Source organism: Spermophilus citellus (genome assembly GCF_964194105.1).
Source record: "Spermophilus citellus genome assembly, chromosome: 6".
Taxonomy (NCBI): Eukaryota; Metazoa; Chordata; class Mammalia; order Rodentia; family Sciuridae; genus Spermophilus; species Spermophilus citellus.
Genome location: NC_138187.1, coordinates 14,254,575 through 14,277,203, shown reverse-complemented (window position 1 = coordinate 14,277,203; position 22,629 = coordinate 14,254,575). Strand labels below are relative to the sequence as shown.

Here is a 22,629-nt window from a genome sequence, read left to right as displayed (position 1 = left end):
TACAAGTCATAGAACGGGCTTGTCGCTCCCGTGGGCCCTCCTGGAGCAGGGAACTGGGAGCTGCACCCCATCGTTCTGTTCTAAGGAAAATAGACATTTTTTGGACAAAGTGCCTGATTTGGTAGTTGGAGCATGGCTCTAGGAGAGCATCAGCCTTGGAGTCGATGTCAGCCTAACCGCTTACTAGCTGTGAGATCTGGCCCTTCCATTTCCTTGCCTGTGATTATAGATGATCACTATCAGGGTTGTCTGCAGATAAACTAAGACAATAAGTGCATGGAACGCTTAGCAAAGTCTTGCCATATTAATGACCAATGAATGTTATTGTTCTTATTATTTTGTTATCATCATCACCACCACCACCACCACCATCACCATCACCATTGTCACCATTACCACCACCACCACCACTACCATCACCACTGTCACCATTATCACCACCACCACTACCATCACCACCATCACCATCACCACCACCACCATCATCATTGCCACCATCACCACCACCATCACCACCACCACCATCACCACCATCACCACTATTATGACCATCACATTATCATCACCAGCATCATTACACCATCATTATCACCATCACCATTGTCACCATTACTACCACCACCACTACCATCACCACTGTCACCATTATCACCACCACCACCACCATCACCACCACCATTGTCACCATTACCACCACCACCACCACTACCATCACCACTGTCACCATTATCACCACCACCACTACCATCACCACTGTCACCATTATCACCACCACCACCACCATCACCACCACCATTGTCACCATTACCACCACCACCACCACTACCATCACCACTGTCACCATTATCACCACCACCACTACCATCACCACCATCACCATCACCACCACCACCATCATCATTGCCACCATCACCACCACCATCACCACCACCACCATCACCACCATCACCACTATTATGACCATCACATTATCATCACCAGCATCATTACACCATCATTATCACCATCACCATTGTCACCATTACCACCACCACCACTACCATCACCACTGTCACCATTATCACCACCACCACTACCATCACCACCATCACCATCACCACCACCACCATCATCATTGCCACCATCACCACCACCATCACCACCATCACCATCACCACCACCACCATCATCATTGCCACCATCACCACCACCATCACCACCATCACCATCACCACCATCACCATCACCACCATCACCACCATCACCACTATTATGACCATCACATTATCATCACCAGCATCATTACACCATCATTATCACCATCACCATTGTCACCATTACCACCACCACCACCACTACCATCACCACTGTCACCATTATCACCACCACCACTACCATCACCACCATCACCATCACCACCACCACCATCATCATTGCCACCATCACCACCACCATCACCACCATCACCACTATTATGACCATCACATTATCATCACCAGCATCATTACACCATCATTATCACCATCATCACCATCACCCCACCATCTCACCACCACCACCATCACCACCACCACCACCACCATCACCACCACCATTATCATCACCACCACCACCACCATCAGCATCACCACCACCACCACTACCATCGCCACCACCATGTACCACCACCACCATCACCATCACCACCACCATCACCATTACCACCATCACCATCACCACCACCACTACCGCCACCACCTTGTACCATTACCACCATCACCATCACCACTACCATCACCACCACCACCACCACCACCACCATCACCACCACCACAACCACCATCGCCACCACCATGTACCACTACCACCATCACCATTACCACCATCACCACTACTACCACCACCACCATTATCATCACCACAACCACCACCATCACAACCACCATCACCACCATGTACCACCACCACCACCATGTACCACCACCACCATCACCACCACCATCATCATCACCACTACCATCACCATCACCACCATCACCATCATTATCACCATCATCACCATCACCCCACCACTCACCATCATCATCACCACCACCACCATCACCATTATCACTATGATCACCATCCCATTTTTCAGTTGCTCAGATCAATAAATGAGAGTCATCCTTGATTCCTCTTTTGCTCACACTCCACATCCAATCGAGTAACAAATCCATACAATATCTCCAAAATCTCTCTACACTTAGATCACTTTCACCCTCCCCTAAACCAAGCTATTGCCATCTCTCACCCAGATGAGTATAGTGGCATCTAAGTGGTTTCTCTGGATCTACTTTTCCCCCCGCTTTTTGGTCTAATTTTTTGCATGACATTGTGAGACCTCAGTTAAAAAATAACTCAGGTCACATCTAACTCTGCTGCCAACCCTGGAATCATTCCACATTCCTTAGAGGAAAGGTCAAAGCATCATTCCTATCCACCCCTTCCCCTGGCTCACTCTGTTCCAGATCCTGTGGACCTCTTGTCATTCCTCAAACATGCCATACACGATGCCCCCATGCCTTTGCCCAAGGTACTCTTCTTCCAGATATCCATGTGGCTTGTTGTCTCATCATCTTTGGTCTTTATTAAAATATTGCTTCTCAGCCATCCTTCTTCAATCTTTCTACTTAAACTCATAATTTCCCTCACACTCCCAATCTCCAAATTTGCTTCTTAGTTCCCCATCATATTTATCATCTCATACAGCACATATTTTATTTACTTTCTACCCTCTTCAATTCCTATAATGGCACCTGACACATGGCATTTCCTAAAAAGAACTTGTTGAATGAATGACTGGCTGAATGAATGGATGGAATGAATCCCGTGAGCATTACTGTTCGGTCCCATCCTGTTAGTTCTTAGATGGTGGAGTTCCAGTTGTAACAGTTTCTCTTGGCTTCACTGGACTGTGAGTGGACTCTCTAAAAGCTTCACCATTTGGACAATCGAGTCTTTCTCTTGCCCCGAGTGTCTGTGCTTAGAATTGAGATTTCCAGGTGATGTCAATCAGCAACTCGAAGCCCAGCATGGCCAAATCCACAAGGAAACCAAGAGGGACCCACAGAGCCCAGAGGCCACAGGCAGCCCCCGTAGGGGTGACGGATGGGGTGTCCAGGCCACCGTGGTGATAAAGCTGGCAGAGGCCAGCATCCATTTACAAGAGAGGCAAACCCCCTCTGCCCCTGGCCATTGATTGGGGGTTTAATGATAGTGAGGGTTCATTTCCGGCTCTACTACAGGAGCAGGTGTGCTATTAGAAATGGGGTGAGCGCCAGCTGTCTCGGGGGCCCAGCTTCTGACTATGTTTTATGAAAGACCTCCCTGTTGGACTTGGGCTTTCCCCAGCAGAGAGATGACCTGCACTTTCTCCAAGTGCTCTAGATGGACAGAGGGTTGGGAAGAGAGTGTTCTGGCTTGGAAGGGAATCAGTGGCCCTCTGCCCTGGCCTGGCCCACCTGCCTTCCTCAGACCTGGGGAGGTGAGGGACTATCACTATGCCATCATGAACAAGAAAGGCAGACTGGGGTGCCACTTAGTGCCCTCCCATGTAGGACAGACAGGCTTCTCCCAAGGTCAAGGTCACATGCCACTCTGAGAGTCTGTTTTCAGAAAAGGGCTCCCAGCACTGCCCAGCACTGTGATCTTCCAAGGAATCCAGAGCATGATACACCCTACCTTCACCTGCACCCCAACACACCCTATCCCCCAGGGGCTGTCTCTGCCTGAGGTTTTCCTGCCACATTACCTGAGGCTACAGGGCATGGGGGTGATTCACTGCTACCTCTAGAACATTCCACCAGGGGGCGCTCACGAGGTCTCCCTTTTCTCTCGCTCCTTCTTTCTGCCTCCAAATTTCTGACCACAGGAATTTTACAACTGTAATAACCGCAGTAATAATGCGCTATAAACTTACCTTGGGCCAGGTAAGTTCACCTGCGTAGTGGAGGTCAGAGAACAGGAACTCTGCCACCAGACCAGTGGGGGTCATGGGGTCATGACGATGATGATGATGATGATGATAACAATAATAATGATAATAATAATGACCACACAGGTTTATTGGGAGGAATAAATGGCTTAACACATGTAAAGTTCTAGCCTATAAGAAGCACTGCCACACAGTTGCTTGTTAAATCTCACTGGATTCTCACAAGGCCATGAGGTAGCCTCTATTATTTTTTCACATCTTACACTAAGGTGGAACTTAGAGTAAGCTGCCCGAAGTTGTATTTCTCGTGTTACTGGACCCAGAGAACCCTGAGGCACCCCTTCCAAGGAGTGCCATTTCATAACCCACCGTGTCCACATCCTGTCACATTTCGGAAACTTAACTCCTCAGCAGTGAGCTCCAGGAGCCTTGGGAGATGGGGTGGGTACGGAGGCTCTCACTAGCTCTGTCTTCCTGTTGGCTGTTTCAGACAACCCATCCTCAAAGCAATCCAGGAACCTGGCTGAGGAGCTGGGAGAAGCTGTGGAGATCATGGGCAAGGGCAAGAATGGTCTTGGCTTTGGCAAAGTAGACATCACGGTGGAGAAGGAGCTTCAACAGGAGTTTGGCGTGAAGAAGGCCCCAGAGTTGAAGCTATTCTTTGAGGGCAATAGGTCCCAGCCCATCAGCTGCAAAGGTAACGGGTTCAAGGGTCAAGTCGACTGTGTGCTCTCACAAAAAGCCCACTTGGCAACCGAGGCTGTGGGTGGGAGGTGCTGATCCTCATGATCTCTCAGGGACCCAGTGTGGCGGTGGGCAAAGGTGCGACTTATGCAGTCGAGGGGGAGAAATAAAGAATATCCAGGTGATTCTGCCCTTTTTAATGCTTTATTCACTCAGATCACTCAATACAACTCCGTAGGTTCTTAATCATGACAATCCTGAATGGTGGGCATTGTGATAGACATAATCAATTTACAGCAAACACACTTAATCATGACAGGCTCATGACAGACATCCCCCTGCATGCGAAGCTCCAGTGCCAGTCTAAAGTCTCAAGCCTTGGGCTCTAAGTCCAGCAGACACACAGGCAGACCGGGGTCATCAGGTCAGGGACCGAGGCAGGCTTCTCCTGGGGTGGAGCTGACAGCCGGTTGCGGAGAGGGTCCTAGGGAGAAGTTGCAGATCTCACCAGGGTCAAGATGCGGCTGTAGAGTTGAGAGCCATGAGGATCATAGAGAGGATCGGGCAAACGAGTCCAGGGTCCTCATCAGGCTCCCCGGCATGTGGGCATCAGTGTCAGCTGGCTGAATGTGTGTTCCTTTTCTCCATCATTTATACTAAACTTTGGGGTTTCTGACTGCCCCTTTCAATCCCTAGCAGCTGCTACCAGATTTCTCAATAACGTCATTGGTCCTGAGGTTAAAGCATCTGCTCTGGTGGTCCCCACCTGATTTTCTCACCTCTTGCCCTTATCAAGATGAGGGCAACATGACAGAGACTTCGCTCTGAGTTGGCCAGGGTTGTGAGAAGTGACTTGTTTATGTCAGGCTATGCCTGATGACCGTGTTGGAGGGCTCTGTAGGCGTGCCTGGTGGCACTGCAGGTTCAAACTGGAGTTTTAAAATGGAGTTGCTTAGGCTAAGGTCAAAGGCCATTCTTACACCCAGGGTCTTTCCAACTTGTGTCTCCCCCTTCCTTTAGGGTCTTGGCACCACCTGTTTCCCCCCAAGATCCAGCTAGCAGCTGGGTGAGGAGCCATGGGTGAGGATCACGGCTTGGAACTGACAAACCTCCCTTCTATTCACAGTCCATTGACCAGAATTCTGTTCCATGGCCCCCAGCAACTACAAGAAAGTCTGAGAAATGTGGTTTAGCCCCTAAAGGACATACAGTTGTCCCTACCACAGCCTATACCTCAGCGATGGGCCCCGGAAGCCCCAAGAGGTGGAGGGTGGGCATGGGACTAATAAACACCAGGCCACAGATCAAACTCCTACTTATACTTCTTGCCCCTGTCTTTGACTTTGGAATGATTTTGAAAAGGTCCCAGGCCAGGAAAGCACTCAGTAGCCGAAAGGGAGACTGAGAGATAACAACAGCAAGACAGGTTTGGGATGGAATTCTACTGAATACTTTAACTTTAAACTCATTCATTCATTCAACGTGCATTTATTGACAGCCTTCCATGTGTCAAGCCTGACCTTGGCGGTGAGGATTTCTGGAGAATTATGTGCCTTGGTATGGTACATGGTAGATCCTGATTTACACGTATGGATGCGTAAACATCTGTAAAAAGAATGGGTGGATAAATGCTACAAAAGCAACCAACACGGAGAGCCCAGCACAGCCTCTACTGTGCTAGAGAATGTTCCTTTTATGTATGTGTTGAATGATTGACACTTAGGAAACTGAGCCGGCAGCTTCCAATAAACCTGATAGAATTGTTGCAAGAATGGGGTGGGGGGTTGGGGAGGGCCAGCTTCTTGCCGGGGCTGGAGGGTGCTTTGCAGTTCTCAGGATGGACACAAGGGGGCATGAGGGACACAGGACACTCTCATGGAGGAAGGTGCTGCCCAAAGAGAACCTCAGAGCTGTTACATAATGGCTCCTGAAGGGCTGCAGCACCCAGCAGGTGTGCAGGAGGGTGGTACTTGTATGGCGTGAGGAGAGATGAGGAGTCTCTGTCACTTTCCTGTCCCTGCCAGCAGCGTGAGAAGTGACAAAGAGGGCTATTTCCTAAGACACTGAGTAAGGACCCTCCATATGGGGACCTGTGACTCCAGTAAGCAGCCCTTGGTGGTGTGTTGGCTTTGGGGTTGGCTGTAAAGACACGAGGAGCCCCCGTTACTTTGCTTAGGTCCACGTCTGCTCCCGGAGTGGCTCAGGTTCTGGTATATCCTCCCTCCTGGTAAGGGTGAGCTCACTCCATGGGAGGCCATCAGGTGGCCACGGGACAACTCCCAGGCTGTGGGTGACGGTGTCAGAGAAGATCCCTCTGTGGTGGGAGCCAGTACCTGGGGCCTCCTCTGCCATGCACCAAGCCTCATCCTCACCTCCCCAGAAAGCCTGCCCTGACACCCGGGTCAGGATGCTCCACTCCTGTGGTCCTCAACACTCGTGTCCTCCACCATCAGAGCTCTGGCCCCACAGGGTTGGAGCTGCCTCTCTGTCTGCTGACAGCGCCAGGAGGGCAGGGGCCAATCTGACTTCCACTCTGTGTCCTGTGAAGAGGCTTCCTGTATCGGCAGCACCACTCTCATCCAAGGAATAATCACTTCCTCTTGCCAAAAGTCAAGTTTCCTCATCTGCAAAATGGGGGTGGTGAAAAATATCTACCTCCCAGGGTTCTGGGAAAATGAACCAATGCTTGCAAGGCACAGGGCCTTGCACCAATCTGCACCTACCTGCAGCATTTACTGGACTCCAGGCACTACCTAGGCCTTCTCCTGTGTCATAGCAACCCAGTGTAGGAGGTGTCTTAGGGATTAAAAAACTAAGGGACAAAAAGACAGAGTGACTTTCTCAAAGCACACCCACTAATATGCAACAGGGTCAACAAAAGTTTCCTGCAAAGGGTCAGATAGTAAATACTTTAGGCCACATGAGCCATAAAAATCTCTGTCACAACTACTACTCTACTGATGCAGAGTGAAAGCAGTCATATGTCAATGAACAGGCATAACTGTGTTCCAATAAAACTTTATTCATAAAAATCAAACAGTGGGCCAGAGTTTGCCCCCTCCACAGCTGTAGTTTGTTGAGCCCTGTTCTGCATTGTGCTGTAATAAATGGTGGGTGTGTTTATTATTATTAGTTTATTAGTTTAAACTATTAGTTTCCTCGAAGCAATTAGGTTCTTAATAGATTTTTGAGTCTGAATGGAATGGAATCACAAGGGCCCACTGTAGGCAGGCAGGGGTGAGGGGTGAGGGGCCAGCCCACATTTCTGCTGATTTGTTTACCCCCTCCCCCCACACCATTGTCGTACTATTCCCAACCAGAGAAAGAGGCAACAGGATGTTGGGATGGAGCCCGGGCTGGGACGCAGGATGACTGAATTTTAGGACAAGCACTAGCTACGGGAACTTGAATAAGTTTGCAGACCTGGGGGCAACTGGGCTTGCAGTTGCTCATGTTGTTGACTTATTGACTGATGCCTCTTCTGCCTACTTGACAGGACGTCCCTGAGCCGAGAGGGGGACAGTACTTTGCATACTCCTGCAGTGTGACTTTTAGGAAAACCTGTCTTCCAGAGGCTGGTGGGATGTAGCCCTTGACGAGGTCAAGGCCGCAGTCCCATCCTCCTCGAATCTCCAGGATGGATGGTGGGAAAGGCCTCGGCTTTCTCCTGGAGGGCAGCAGACTCACACTGCCCCCAGGGCCTCAGCTAATGACATATTTATAGCCTGCCTGGGAACAGGCAGCTGTGCCAGCCCCTGTCAATCATTGACAAAGTGTTCACACCTCATTTGTCACCATGTCCTCTGGCTCATGGCCAAGTGCCAGGGGAGAGGCACAGTGCCCAACGAGGGAAGTGCCTCAAATGCAGGCGCCCAGGAATACGGTATTGGCCAAGTTCACAGCTATTTCAGTCTCCTGGGAACCAGAGGGGAAAAGGGGACCAACCATCCATCCCAGAGAAGCCGGTCCAAGATCAAGTCCCCAAGCTGGCTCACCTGATGTTCGTTCACTGTAACTGGGAATGATTTCTTGAGCACCTAGGATGCGCCAGACCCTCCTCGAGCTACTGGAGCAGCTCCCACTGAACAAGTTAACAGACAACCGTCATCACAGCAATTTCAGAGAGAGACAGGCTCCGTGGAGAAAGCAGAATGTGTCATAAGACAGAGAGGGACTGGAGAGTCGGGAGTGGAGAAGACGGAACCGGGACTTGAAGAAGCTGCCTTCAGAGAGTAAGGAACCCAAGCCTGGTGGCCTGGAGGACCACTGTGTGTTGACAGGGAGAGAGTGGCCCAGGGCGGAGCAGAGCCCCAGGTCCGATGGCCTGAAATCTAAACCCACATGAAGGGTTTCTGTACACTTTTTAAAAAATATATATACATACTTTCAGAATTTCTAAGCCAATTATTTTCCTGGAACTTTAAACAACATTTGGCTGGACAAATATCTACAAGAGAAGCAGGTTAATTTCTTCTGTGTCCATTTTTATCTTCTCCCGAAAGATAACTAGGAGCATCATGGACACAGAAACTCAGCTTTGGGACTGAATTCTCAGGTCTAACTCTGAGCAAGGCATAACCATGTCCAGAACTCCTGGCCCAAATGCCCTAGAGAAGTCCATTCAGTATGCCCAAGAGTCATGCACAAGAACACATTCAAAATGGCCCTCGGCTGGAAACAGTTCGCAGAGGCCGGCTGAACTGTGAAACACACAGTAGGATACCGCACAGCAGCAGGAATGGATCTTCAAGTGCATGAACAACAGGAATGAATCTCATAAATGTCACAAAGCCAGACTCAAGAGCACACACCATGTATTCCATTCACCCAAAGTTCAGGAACAGGCAGACGGATGCCTGTTGCTAGGAGTTAGGATAGCGGTCACCCTGGGTGGGTAGGGTGGGGTGGCAGCACAGCAGGGACTTTTGAGAGTCTGGTAACGTTCTAGTCCTTGATCAGAGTGATAGTTACATGACTACGCTCATTTTGTGAAAATTCATCAAACTATGTTATAATTTTTGCACAATTCTACATTTTTTTTTAAAGCATGATGCTTTGGGAATGCATAAGCAAAGAAACTGAATTTAGATCCCTTGGCAATGGACTTAGCAATTCTGGGTGCATTCATTAAGCCCCATGCAGTAATCTGTCCTGCCACAGGGTCTTTGCACAGGTCCTCTGCTCTCCCTGGAAGCCTTTATCTCCCCTTCCTGGCTCCTGGTTAACTCCTATGCATCTTTCAGTTTCCAGCCCATGTGTGATTCCTTCCAGTACAGCTTCCGGAACTTTATTGTCTAGGTCAAGTATCTTTGCTATAGGTTTGTAAAAACTGCACATGTGCTTATGTAATTATTTGTTGAATGCCTTCCTCGACAGAATGAAAGCTGCAGAACCATGGGGATGTGTTTGTTTCTGTCACCCTCATGTCCCCAGGACTAAGCATGGCACTTGAGACCATAGCAGGCATCCCATACACATTTGTCACACGAATAAGTGAAGAAATGAATAAGTGAGTGAATAAATAAAGGTCCGTGGATTTATTTCAAAGTTATTCACAACAACTTCTTCCTCTTACCAACTCATGTACATTGTTCTAGTCTATTCTACAGAAGACACTGAGAAAGTAATAACTTACATTGCTCACCATCATGTGAAACTGATATTTCTAGGAAACACATATGCATCTGTACATGGCCTGTGTCCATTCTGGCACACCGTGGGTCTTCCCAGATGTGACATATGCGTCTTCACTTTAAGTGCTTGGTACCTCCCATATACTAGCTGAGAATTGAAGTCAGGATCCTATGACCTTAGAGGATATTTGGGTCTCAGCTGGGGAACTGGATTCACAGAGGGATAACAGGATATCCCCCAAATCACAAAGCTATCTGGTCTTTTTATTTACATGTTAAGAAAATAAATTCATTTTTCTGTCACCTTGGAGAGTTCGTGAGAAAAGATTCGAAAGCTTCCTCCTAAGTTTGGACCCAGCTTAGTTAGTTCACAGGCTATTAGTAAGTGGATCCTTGATTTCCTCATCTGCAAATAAGGAGACTAAGAGTATCTATCCCTATATGATTGTTGTAAAGAGTTTGTTCAAGCAAAACATTCAGCAAAGGGTCTTGCCCTTGGAAAGAGCTCAGGAACATTTACCTGCTGTTGTTAATGTTTATACCTTGGAGCCTGGGGGAGAAAGGGAATGAGGAAGCTGATCTTGACCTTCAAGAGTGGGAACCCAAGACAAGGTACTTCTACCTGACACATGAGGAAGCTAGGCCTCCTCCAACTCAGGAGACTACTTCTGTGGTATCCTTTTCCAGGAGTGGTGGAATCGACAGCCTTGGTAGTTTGGTTGAGAAGACAAATTAGCCAGAAAGCATTTTTGTTCAACACCAGCAGTGATCTGGCAGATTTTGTGACCATCAGACCCTTGGTCATCGTTGGATTTTTCCAGGTATGGGGGTCAAAAGATGGGAGGTGGCTTTTCCACTGGTGGGCTTGGGAGCAGTTGAAGTAAGGAGACTCTTCCACTTGGGTTGTTCCAGACCCAAGTGCCCCATCCCATGAGCTGGCTTTCTGGGGAAGCTCCAGTGTTCAAACAAAAGGAGAAAAAAAATGGCAGCTGAAATGTTAGAGGCAGTGTTAGTAAGATGGATAGGAATGGAGAGAAAGAAGAGGAGGTTGACATATTTATCTAACTGGTTTTAGTCATACAACCAGTCTTTTGGGGGATTCCATTTAGAATGTCACAGAGTAAAGGGGTGTCTACTTTCCGCCTTGAGAGCTACTGATTTCTACGATTCTGGTAGCACCAGCTGTGTCTGGGGTGTGTTGGTCTCCACCCCATGCTCTGTCCAAGCGTCCCCATAAACGAAAACCATTAACACTTCTAAAATATGCACCCATTTGAAAATGCATCAGCCCTCATCATAAATATAATAAGGGAAGATGTTTGGAAGAGACATAAACCAATTAAAACTGATAATGAGCTATCTCATAATAGCTTTCTATTGATCTTATTATTTGTATATATAAATAATTTGCAACTTATTTTTGATTAGAAAATGAGTTTCTCATGGATTAACTTAATTACTCTAAATTGATGACTCCCCCTACTCCCAGCCAAGTCACAACTTGGACAACCTATCCACACACAGGGAGAGTGTGCCTCTTCTCCTTCCCCTTCTTTGTGTCTCTGGTCCTAGGTTTGTTTCAAGCTAAAGCATGAAGGCCTGAATATTGGCCGCATCTTGTTACCAAGTTCATATATGGTGTTACATGTGGTCAAATCAATTGCTGCTTCTGAAAGTAATTCAGGAACAATATTAAATACTTCTCCATCCCTAGGTTTTGACAACCTTTATTTTAGTAATTGGAAAAAGGTGGAGATAATCAGTTCTCTCCACTGACCTCTGACAGTTTGCCTAACTGAGCTTTAGACCTGGCCTGAGAAGCATTCTGGCTATGACACTTCTCCTAAAGGGGATTCAAATGACCCAGCAAAACACCAGAACTTGAAAAGTTAAGACAGATTGGCCACCTTCCCCTTAAATAAGCCAGATATTTTTTGCTTTCCTTTATGGAGCATGCTTTCCCAAACAGGACTTAGAAGAAGAGGTTGCAGAATTATTCTATGATACGATCAAAGACTTCCCAGAGCTGACGTTTGCAGTGATGGCTATCAAAAACACCCGTGGACGTTTCAGCGTCATCCTGGACAGTGTCCTTGTGTTCAAGAAGGTAGGACTTGGATCCTATTTTTAGTGAGGGGTCTCTAGTTCAAAGTAGAGGAACCTGTGTGGGCTTCTGGTCCAAACTCGGTGACATCTCAGTTACCTGGTGTTTCTCTGGATTTTATGGTCATTCTCCATTGGGATGATGCTGCTCCTTCTTCCTTAACCAGTAAATACCATCTTGTCCATCAAGGTCCAATCTCACACGTTTGTTTTTCTTCTGGCCCACGCTTCCCCATCCTCCCTCCATCACCCATTACCACCTATACACCCGTGACTTATGAATATCTGTCTTTGGCCAGACTTCTCCAGTCCCCAGACCCTGACAAGCAGCACCAGAGGGCTCAACACGGCTAAGCTCAAGGTCATGGTCTGCCCTTCTGGTCTTCTGCATGTTTTCATTCCCTTGGTAGAGGGTGCCTGGTCAGATCTCTGACCATGAAAACCTAGGCATCACTCCAACCTCTGTCTCTGCCCACCCTTCAGGACCAGTCCATCACCCCAGTCCTGCCGATCTTACATCTCAAACACCCCTGAATCTAGGCATCTCTCCCTGTCTCTTCTGCAACTATTCTAAATGGAGTGATCAGCATCTCCTGTAGCCTATGGCAGTCAACTTTGGCCTGATCAGAACAGATCAGGTGCTCTCAACAGCGTTCTTCCCCAAATTCAAGACTGGGGATCACCTCTCTCCTCTCTGAAAGCCCTTTAATGGCTTTCAACGATTAGTATATAGACTGAAATCCTTAATGAGACCTGTAAGATCTTCCAAGAGACCTTCCTTGGTCCCTTTCCACGATTTAGACCTGAGCTGCCCATAAAGCAAAAACTAGTCATTTACAACTATTATCATTAAAATTAATTGAATTAAAATTTTAGTTCTCCAATAAAACTGGCCACATTTCAAATACTCCACAGCCATGTGAGGCTGGTGGCTGTTGTATCCCAGAGCTCAGATTTACAGAGCATTTCCACCTGTTGGAAGTTTTGGACACTGTGGTCTGTTTCTGGAAGATCCCTCAGTTCCTTCCCACAGGAAGCCAAATCTTTCCAATTGCCATGTTACTTCCAGATCTTGTCCAGAGAGGTTAGTCACTTATCCAAGGCCACCTAGGAGATGTGTGGAGTGGTACCCAGATCTGCTTGACCTACAGGGAGGGCGGTGAGCCTTCAGTCTCCTCTCGGACCTGGGAAAGCCATGGAGAGGTTTTAAGTTGGTGGATACAGTAATCTGATTCACTTAGCATTGTCTTCTCTAACTCCATCCATTTACCTGCACATGACATGATTTTATTCTCTTTTATTGATGAGTAATATTCCATTGTGTATATATGCCACATTTTTAATCCATTCATCTATTGAAGGGCATCTAGATTGGTGAAGTTAGCCAATCCCCAAAAAACCAAATGCTGAATGTTTTCTTTGATATAAGGAAGCTGATTAAAAGTAGGGTATGAAGGGGGAACATGGGAGGAATAGATGGACTCTAGACAGGGCAGGGGGGTGGGAGGGAACAGGAGGGGACATGGGGTAATTAATGATGGTGGAATGTGATGATCATTATTATCCAAAGTACAGGTATGAAGACACGAATTGGTGTGAATATACAACGAGAGATATGAAAAATTGTGCTCTACATATGTAATAAGAATTGTAATGCATTCTGCTATCATATATAAATAAAAAAATAATATAAAAAAGATAGTTAAGTAAAATAAAAGGGAAAATGTAGAAAACAAATATTATTCTACCCTTTGTATTTTGTTCTTAAATATATATGTATATGCATACATGTAACATATAAACTTATATATGTTTATGTATCTAAGCATAAATGCAGAAGATTAATTAAGAGTATTTACTTGGAGGGAAGTGAATTGGGAGATTTGGGGATTTGTCCGATAAAGAGATTAACTTTTTATTATACATTCTTTAATATCATTGGAAGATTTGCCATATATATTATTATCCATAAAAAATTGTTTCATGTTTTACACCTTTAACTCTACACTTGGTAAGCCTAGCTCAGTTAAAAAGTTAGTCAGTTAGTCACTCTCATTTTAAGTCCTGGCTCTGGGGCTGGGGGTGCAGGTCAGCAATGAGCACAGGCGTAGCATTGGCAAGGCCCTAGGTTCAGTCCCCAGACCCTCCATCAACCCTGGCTTCACTTCTTACTAGCTGAGCAGCCTTGGATAGGTTACTTCACTTCTCTGTGCCTCAAATTTGCTGAAGTGCAAAGTAGGAGAGATAACAGCACCCAGTTCCATGAGATGCCAGGAGGATTAAATAAGATGGTTATATAACGTGGTTAGAACTGTGGGTGGCAGAATGTGAGCTCTCTAGTGTCATTAAACTATGATTTTGACCAATAAGGAGCTGAGACTTTATCCAAAGGATAATTTGGTGCTATTAGGTGTTTGAGTGAGAAAATGATGTATGATCAGTTTTGTGTCCTAACAACATGGCTGTGGCGGAAATGTGGGGAATGGATTGGAGTCAAGCAAGAAGAGAAGAGGGAAGGTCAGTGGGAGGCAGCTGCAGGGAGTCCAGGTGACAGGTCTGGACCAAGGTGGGTGGTGGCGATGGAGAGAAGGAGATGGAATAGAAATTCACATATATCTGCTGCTTCTCTTTCTCCCAGAGACTTTAGTCCTGGGCTACAAAGAATCGAATTGTTCTCTGTTAGTCCAGATCCTTCTGAGAAGCAGTTACCAAGCAGGCTGGGAAATGCAAAATATTTATTAGGGAAAAGAAGGACATCAAAGAGTTGGGGGAGACTCTGAGTGACATTAGACCATCGTAAAGATCTGACTCTTTGGAAGGAAGGAAGGAAGGAAGGGAGGGAGGGAGGGAGGGAGGGAGGAAGGAAGGAAAGAAGGAAGGGAGGGAGGAAGGAAGGGAGGGAGGAAGGAAGGAAAGAGGGAGGGAGGAAGGGAGAAAGGGAGACACTTTGACCCAGTGGCATTCTAAGAGGGTTTGTCAGAGTTGCCCACTGGGGAACCGATGCCCTCAATCACTGGGTCGCACACTGTCCAGCCTCAGCACAGATATTTTGATGGAGTCCAGAGCCCAGACGCAGTATCTGTCAATCACACTTCCTGTTGTTACAGATCTGAGGTGTTCACGGGCTGCCACCTGCCTGGACCCTACCTCTAGGCTAATCGGCTCAGTCGTTCATATTTATTAGATACCTGGATGCTGTATTCTCACCTGCCACCACCCCTCACCATTCTCTTATCCCAGGGAAAGATGGCACCGTTTGAATGTATTAAGTGCCCATAGCAAGGAAGCTACTGCCCTCCAATAATTTTCTTCTTTTGCTCAAGGGAAAAATTGTCAATCGTCAAGAGCTCATTAATGAGAATACCAACAAACAGGACCTCCAACAAGTCATAAAACAGCACCTTACAGATTTTGTGATTGAATTCAACTCAGAGGTCAGTAAGCAGAGGGTCCCCGGGAGACGGACAGCTGGGGTGAGCCACAGTGTGTGCTTGCGATGACAGGTTTTCCTTGGAATTCCAGAACAAGGATCTGATTTATGAAACGCGCGTCTTTAATCACATGCTGCTCTTTATCTCCAAAACCTCGGAGCCGTACGGTGTCATCATCCAGCATTATAAAATGGCATCGAAGGAGTTCCAGAACAAGGTTTGTAGAATGGGCCGTTGCTCCTTGGGGCTCTTGGGTGGGATCACCCGTCAGGCAGACTGTGAGGCCATTGGCCTGTCCTGCTTCTTATAAATGAAGCCGGGAATGGTTTGGGTATTGATTTCCTTATTTGCCTGTATCAATACTATGCATTATTTACTATTTAACTTTAAATCAGCCTCCTTTATTACCCTTGCCCAGCCTCTCTGCCATTTTGGCTAAGCTTCTGCTCCTTCACACATCTTTTATTAAGGCTCCTCTGAGAACATGATGGTTGGTTCTGTTTTGATGGAGCCCCTGGACTAATTGTGGGTGATGGCAATATGGTAGCATTTAGCATGGAGTTGAGGGGGGAAGGAAGACCACTCCTGCCTGAAGTCCAGGTATACGAAAAACCTGCAGGCATGAAGCAGCATGGATGGTAAATAATTGCTGAGATTCTGGACTTTAACAGACCCCAATTCAAATCCTCTCCTTCTTCTAAGCTTTGTTGTCTTAATCGAGTTTCTTAACTCTCAACCTCAGGACCCTCCTATGGGAAATGAAGACTTGTAAGAAGAATTGAATTAGAAGCACCTGGCTGGGTACAGTGGTGCACACCTGTAATCCCAGTGGCTAGGGAGGCTGAGGCAGGAGGATTGTGAGTTCAAAGCCAGCCTCAGCAAAAGCGAGGTGCTAAGCAACTCAGTGAGACCCTGTCTCTAAATACAATACAAAATAGGGCTGAGGATATGGCTCAGAGGTAAATGCCCCTGAGTTCAATCCCCGGTACCAAAAAAAAAAAAAAAAAAAAAAAGTTAGAAGCACCTGTGTTGCTTGTGATTATTGTCACCATATCATCATGAGAGACAAACCAGCCTGAACCCTAAACCTATACATCATGTTCTTACCACCACCTAGACTCTGGGGGCTCTTTACCTAACTATTTTCTTAATTTTTAGAAGAAGTATGATAATGGCAAGTTTTTTTTTTCATGTAATGAAAATTATTCTGAAAATTTTTTTAGTTGAAAACTTTTAAACCTAAGTTAAACATAGGATAAAGCCACGTGAGTCAGTCACCTTCTTGTCAATGTGATCAAAATACCTACTACAAGCAACTTAGAGGAGGAGAAGTTTACTTGGGCTCATGGTTTTAGAGGTTCAGTCCTTGGAGGGCTGAGTCCGTTGAGCCCCCAAGATGAGGAAGAGAATCATGGCGGAAGTGCGTTGTGGAGAAGCTCTGCTCTGTTCATGATGGCCAGGAGACAGTCAGCGGGAAAGGGCTGCAGGGGTCACAGCCCCTCCGGCCACACCCCTCCTGGCTACAGTTACCACTTATCAGTCCTTTCAAACTGGGATGGACTGATGCACAGCTCTCATGGTCCACGCGTTTCACCTTCTGAATACCCTTAACATCCACCCAGGAGCTTTGGGGAGACACCTCCTGGCCACACCATAACAGCGGGCATGGGCAGAGTTAATGTTCATACGACATCCTGCCACATTAGTTACCGGAAGGATGCTTCCTACCCCAGAAATCCTTCTTACAAATATATTTCCTGGTTTTTTCAAATTTACACTAAGATTTTTTTCAATTTTACTCTTATCACCATGGGATTGGATAGCAGTTCATTTTTAACCAAACCACCATCTTCCAGGTTATTTTTTTTTTTAACTCTTTGAACCAGCTGGAATTTATTTTAGGCACAGATGGAGAGGTGATTCTCTTTTCCCTAATTATTGACCTTCCCAAATGCCATTTATTGAGCCAAAGATAAACAGACTAATATTGTCCCAAAGGTCATATCCACGGGTCCACCTCATCGCCTCTGTACCCCAGCCCCAGCCTGTCCAAGGTGGCTGGTACTTGTTGAAAGTATACGAGGTGACCTCAACAGGACTGTTCTTTCAGTCTCCCTGGGGCCTAGAAGAGGGGCACACTTTGGAGGCCTTCATCTTCCAATGGATGAATAATGACCTGAAACACCAGGAGTCTGCAAGGGCCTCTCCTTGTCCCCTTGCCTACTCTCTTACTTTGCTCTGCCACTAGAGTGACCATTTAAACATTACCATCACGTCACTCTCAGACTCTTCCACGAGTCTCCCATTACATCCAACCAATCCCAAGCTCTCTCCTGGACCCCCAACCTTGACCTTGACAGCCTCTAACCTGGTCTCCCATGACACAGTCTCCCATGACACTGTCCCCCGTGGTGTTGAAGCCACAGTGGCTTCCCTTGTTTCTAAACAACTCTGAGCTCTGTGTTTGCCTTGCCACCAGGCCTTGGGGTTGACAGTTTCCGCCACGTGGGTCATGCATGGTTCCTGGGCTGGGTACTCATCACCCAGGTCCCAGGCAAAGCGTCTCCTCCTCAGATGCTCCTCCTGACCACCTTGACTCTTACTGACCCTGCTGCCTCATCTGTGCAGTCACTCTGTCCCATGCCCCTGACCTGTTGTCTGTCACTCAGTGTTCTCTGAGTTTATCAGTTTGCTTACTCAGCTGTCATCTGTCATCTCCATGGGAACACAAGCTCCGTGGCAGACAGGCATTTTGTCTGCTTCCGGCAGCACTGTAACCCCAGTGCCCAGTAAAATTCCCAGCACATAGTAGGTACTCGACACATCTCTGTTGCATGAACAAATGAGTCGAGCCGTGGGTTTCTTTTATAATTTGGGATACTAATAAGAGTTGGCATGCTCTGAGCACTTTCTACCTGCCAATCACTGAACTCAGCCCTTTCATAGTTTTCCTGTTTGATTCTCACAGTGACCCCCCTGGGGCAGGTACTCTTTGCCTCACCATTTTACAGATAAGGAAAACTAAGGCACAGACGAAGACTAGACCTCAGGACTTCTTGACTTCCTAAAGTTGTGTGGAGGGTCACAGCATGGGATGCTGATACCAGGCTGTCAATGGCTACCAGTCTTGCATTTGGGTGCGGGGCTGACTTTACTGTCTTTTGGAGGTGCTCCAGGACCCCATTATTCCCCTTCCATTAGTCCACAGCTTTACAGCAGTTTCTCTCCCTTAGTAAAAAGGTCCAGAGAGACAAGGGTTTTGTTCAATTTGGCAGATCCTTTTCATCCTTGTGGACGCAGACCAACCCAAAAACAAACGTGTCTTGGATTACTTCCGGATCGCGGAGGTCAATTTACCTTCTGTCCAAATCCTAAACTTAAGCTCAGATGCCAGGTACAAAATGCCTTCAGATGAGATAAACTTTGAAAACCTCAGGAGATTCGGCCGCAGCTTCCTCAGTAAAAGTGCCAAGGTAAGGTTGCTCTGAAGTAAGTTTTATCCAGAACTACCCATAGCTCACCAAAGGAAATCATTCCTTTCTTGTAATATTGCTGGCTTTGGTTGTCTGAATGAAGAGACAGAATAAAGGTCAACCTTTTGGCTCAGCATGGGGAAATATCACCATTTCCCCACCTGAAATCTATCCCACTTTTGGCCCTCCTGAGCCTACAATTCCACCATTCAATCTTGAGTTGTAAAGTAAGTTTCCAATACAAATGGCAGGTACCATGGAGGGCTAACTAGAAAGGAGGGTTTTAGCCTCTAATCAGAGGGATCCACTTGGCCCAAGGGTAGATACTTCCTTTGGGTGAGAGGAAGAACTAGAACAGTTATAGCAATCAGGATTTAGCCTCAAAAGATTTTAGGGACCTTCTGGCTGGGTGGGGGTGGGAGGGGATCTGTGTCAAGGAGTGACTCAGAAAGGTAGCTGTTTTAGTCAGCTTTGCCTCACTGGCACCAAAAGACATAACAAGGACAACTTAGAAGATAAAAAAAAAAAAAAAAACTTTCTTAGCTCACACTTTCAGAGGTTCAGTCCACGGTCAGTCGACTCCATAGCTCTGGGCCTGAGGTGACGTAGAACATCATGGCGGAAGGGCGTGGTGGGAGGGAAGCAGTTTAAGACATGGCAACCAGGAAGCACAGAGAGCTCTGCTCACCAGGGACAAAATTTAAACCCCAAAGGAACACCCCGAGTGACCCACCTCCTTTAGCCACACCCCACCTGCCTACAATTACCACCAGTTAATCCATCAGTGCATTAGTCTACTGATTAGGTTATACCTCTCATCATCTAATCATTTCATAAATGGAGATACTCCAGACAACCCAACATCTATAGTCACCTACTCCACATGCTTCCATACTTTCTATCCATTCCCCTAGGAATGCTGCATCCCTGTAGCCTCCTCAAGGAGAAGTTGTTCTTCTTTCACGCATAACATCATCATGGGGCCAAGTGGAAAGGCTGGTGTGCCAATTTATTTCCATTCTTTTCACCTTCAAAACCCCTATATTTTTTGGATCCCATGCTTTTGAACTTTAGACCATTTATTCCCTCTTCTGGTTGCTGTCCTGTGACCATGTCCCCTTCCCTCTCTGAGGATATAAGATCCTGACTGCCATCTTGCCCCAACACCTGTTCTGCTATCATTTCCAGAGATCTCAATATCTGATACCCTGCTCTCACTTTTCCAATAATTGGTGTGTCCATGCCATCCCAGCCCTCATCCTCACGGCCACAGCCCCTCCAAATGCCTGATTTCAAAGTTTCCATATTCTTAGTTTCCTCCTCCATAACCTGTTTTGCTACAATTCCTCACAATTTCTGTGGCCTCCAATCTTCTGATCCCATTTCACAGTTTCTTGAGTACCATCTTCCATGAACTTGGATTCCATTGTTTGTTGCTTCATCAACTCCTTCTTCTCCTCCATCTTCTATCACCTTTATATCCTGTAGTCCTCACTAGGGAAAATTCCAACTCTAGTTGATCCCTCTTAGCTTCTCTGTGCTTCCAGGCTGATACTAGAGAAAATGATCACCATGAAGCTGGATGGCTACAAGGAACCACCAATCAAGCCTTTCATAGGCTCCGAAACATCCTAGCACCCTGTACAAATTTCTCCTAGTGTGTCTGTTCTTTTGATCTTTGAGTCTATTTCACCTTCTACTCCATTTCTACTTTCACTGTAGCTGAGAGTCCTCCCATACCTCACTAAGAAAAGAGAAGTCTTCATACTTGGGCCTCCCATTTCCCATCATCCTATCTACACACCTTGGTCCATCCTCTGTCTCTCCCAGTTACATCTGAGGAGATACCTCTTCCCCCTCAAAGGCCAACATGTCCTCCTGTGCTCCTTCACATGATGTGCCTAATGTAGCCCATTCTAATTTGCCATCATTTTCACCACTGCCCATCTCCCATGCCCAGGCCACACCTGCTTTACACTCCCACTGAAGTAATCTTTAAATTCCTTCCAGGGGCTGGGGTAGGAGGTGGGCAGGACATAGTGGGAGAAAGAGCTAGTGAACTGAGCAGAGGCCAGAGAGCAAAGCCTCATAGCACAGTAAAGATTCATGATCTTAAGAGCAATGAGAAGCTGGAAAGAGACCGATTTGTAGAAAATACAGGCAGTGAGAAGAATTGGAGGAAACCCAGGCAGAACATCAGGTGTCTATTTCAGTGATGCAGGTGAGAGACATAGGCTACTTGGGCTAGGGTGGTAATGGAACAGATGAAGACAAGGATGTAGATACAAGGGACATTCATGAGTCAAAATTTGTAGAGAAAAACATGGTCTAGGATTTTGAACACTTCCTTGGAACAGATGCAAGGGCTGAGTTCATTCTTTCATTCATTTGCAAAACATTTATTGAGGTCCTACTATGTGCCAGGCAGTGGTTACTCAATGACAAGAAAAGAATCTTTTTTTTAATATATTTTTTTAGTTGTAGATGAACACATTTATTTATTTATTTATTTATTTATTTATTTATTTATTTAATGTGGTGCTGAGGATCAAACCTAGCCTCACATGTGCTAGGCAAGCACTCTACCACTGAGCCACAACCCCACCCTGAGAAGAAGAATCTTTTAGAACGTTCCATCCCTTCTGGACACAGTGAGACCTCTCAAATTTGCTTTTTAGGAACATCAGTCCAGTGAAGAGATTCCAAATTATTGGGACCAGGGTCCAGTTAAGCAGCTCGTGGGGAAGAACTTCAATGTGGTCGTCTTTGACAAAGAAAAGGATGTATTTGTGATGTTCTGTAAGTATCTCCAACAGAGGCTGAGTCAGGGGTGCAACATTGCTTTTCAAGTGCTGTTCCTGAATCTCTGAGCTCCGCAATCTCCAAAACCTAGGGATGCACCCTACTGATGATGGTCTGCAGACACCCAAAGAGACTGGATCAGGTTGCTTTTGGCTACAATGCAACCCTGGACCCCCAAATCTAATTCTTGAAATATTTGTCATGCCTTCCATATAATCCAGGCCTGTGGCTATTTGTAATAATAATAATGCGGATGGCTCACAGGGTTTGATTGAATGCCTCATATGCTGAATCATCGCATACCTTACCCACTTAATCCTTACAACATCCTTCTGAAAGTAACTACCATTATCCACCCTTTTATGGATAATGACTCCAACGCCTTCATCCACCCACACATACCCCTCTCTCACTCTTAGGTAGGTTTTTGGCAGAACCTCCAGTGCTGTACAGAGTTCCTCTGCTTTTGGCTTTATGGGACTTATCCGATGATCCATTTGAGGTGGAAACCCAAATTCTTCATGTAAAGGACTTGGCAGAGTGTCTGGTAGAAGCACAGTAAACAACAGCTA

The 22,629-nt window shown here is 46.5% G+C and overlaps 1 protein-coding gene across 1 annotated transcript in view; it reads left to right on the top strand.

The window, feature by feature from the left end:
• Positions 1–22,629, top strand: part of PDILT (protein disulfide isomerase like, testis expressed) — a gene marked incomplete at both ends in the record, with an annotated part of 34,048 nt that overhangs the window by 7,130 nt on the left and 4,289 nt on the right. Inside the window, 7 exons of the mRNA XM_081300058.1 lie at positions 4,422–4,628; positions 10,936–11,069; positions 12,218–12,355; positions 15,675–15,785; positions 15,874–15,999; positions 19,058–19,255; positions 21,934–22,054. Coding sequence (XP_081156184.1) covers positions 4,422–4,628; positions 10,936–11,069; positions 12,218–12,355; positions 15,675–15,785; positions 15,874–15,999; positions 19,058–19,255; positions 21,934–22,054 — 1,035 coding nt within the window. The remainder of the gene's footprint in view (positions 1–4,421; positions 4,629–10,935; positions 11,070–12,217; positions 12,356–15,674; positions 15,786–15,873; positions 16,000–19,057; positions 19,256–21,933; positions 22,055–22,629) is intronic.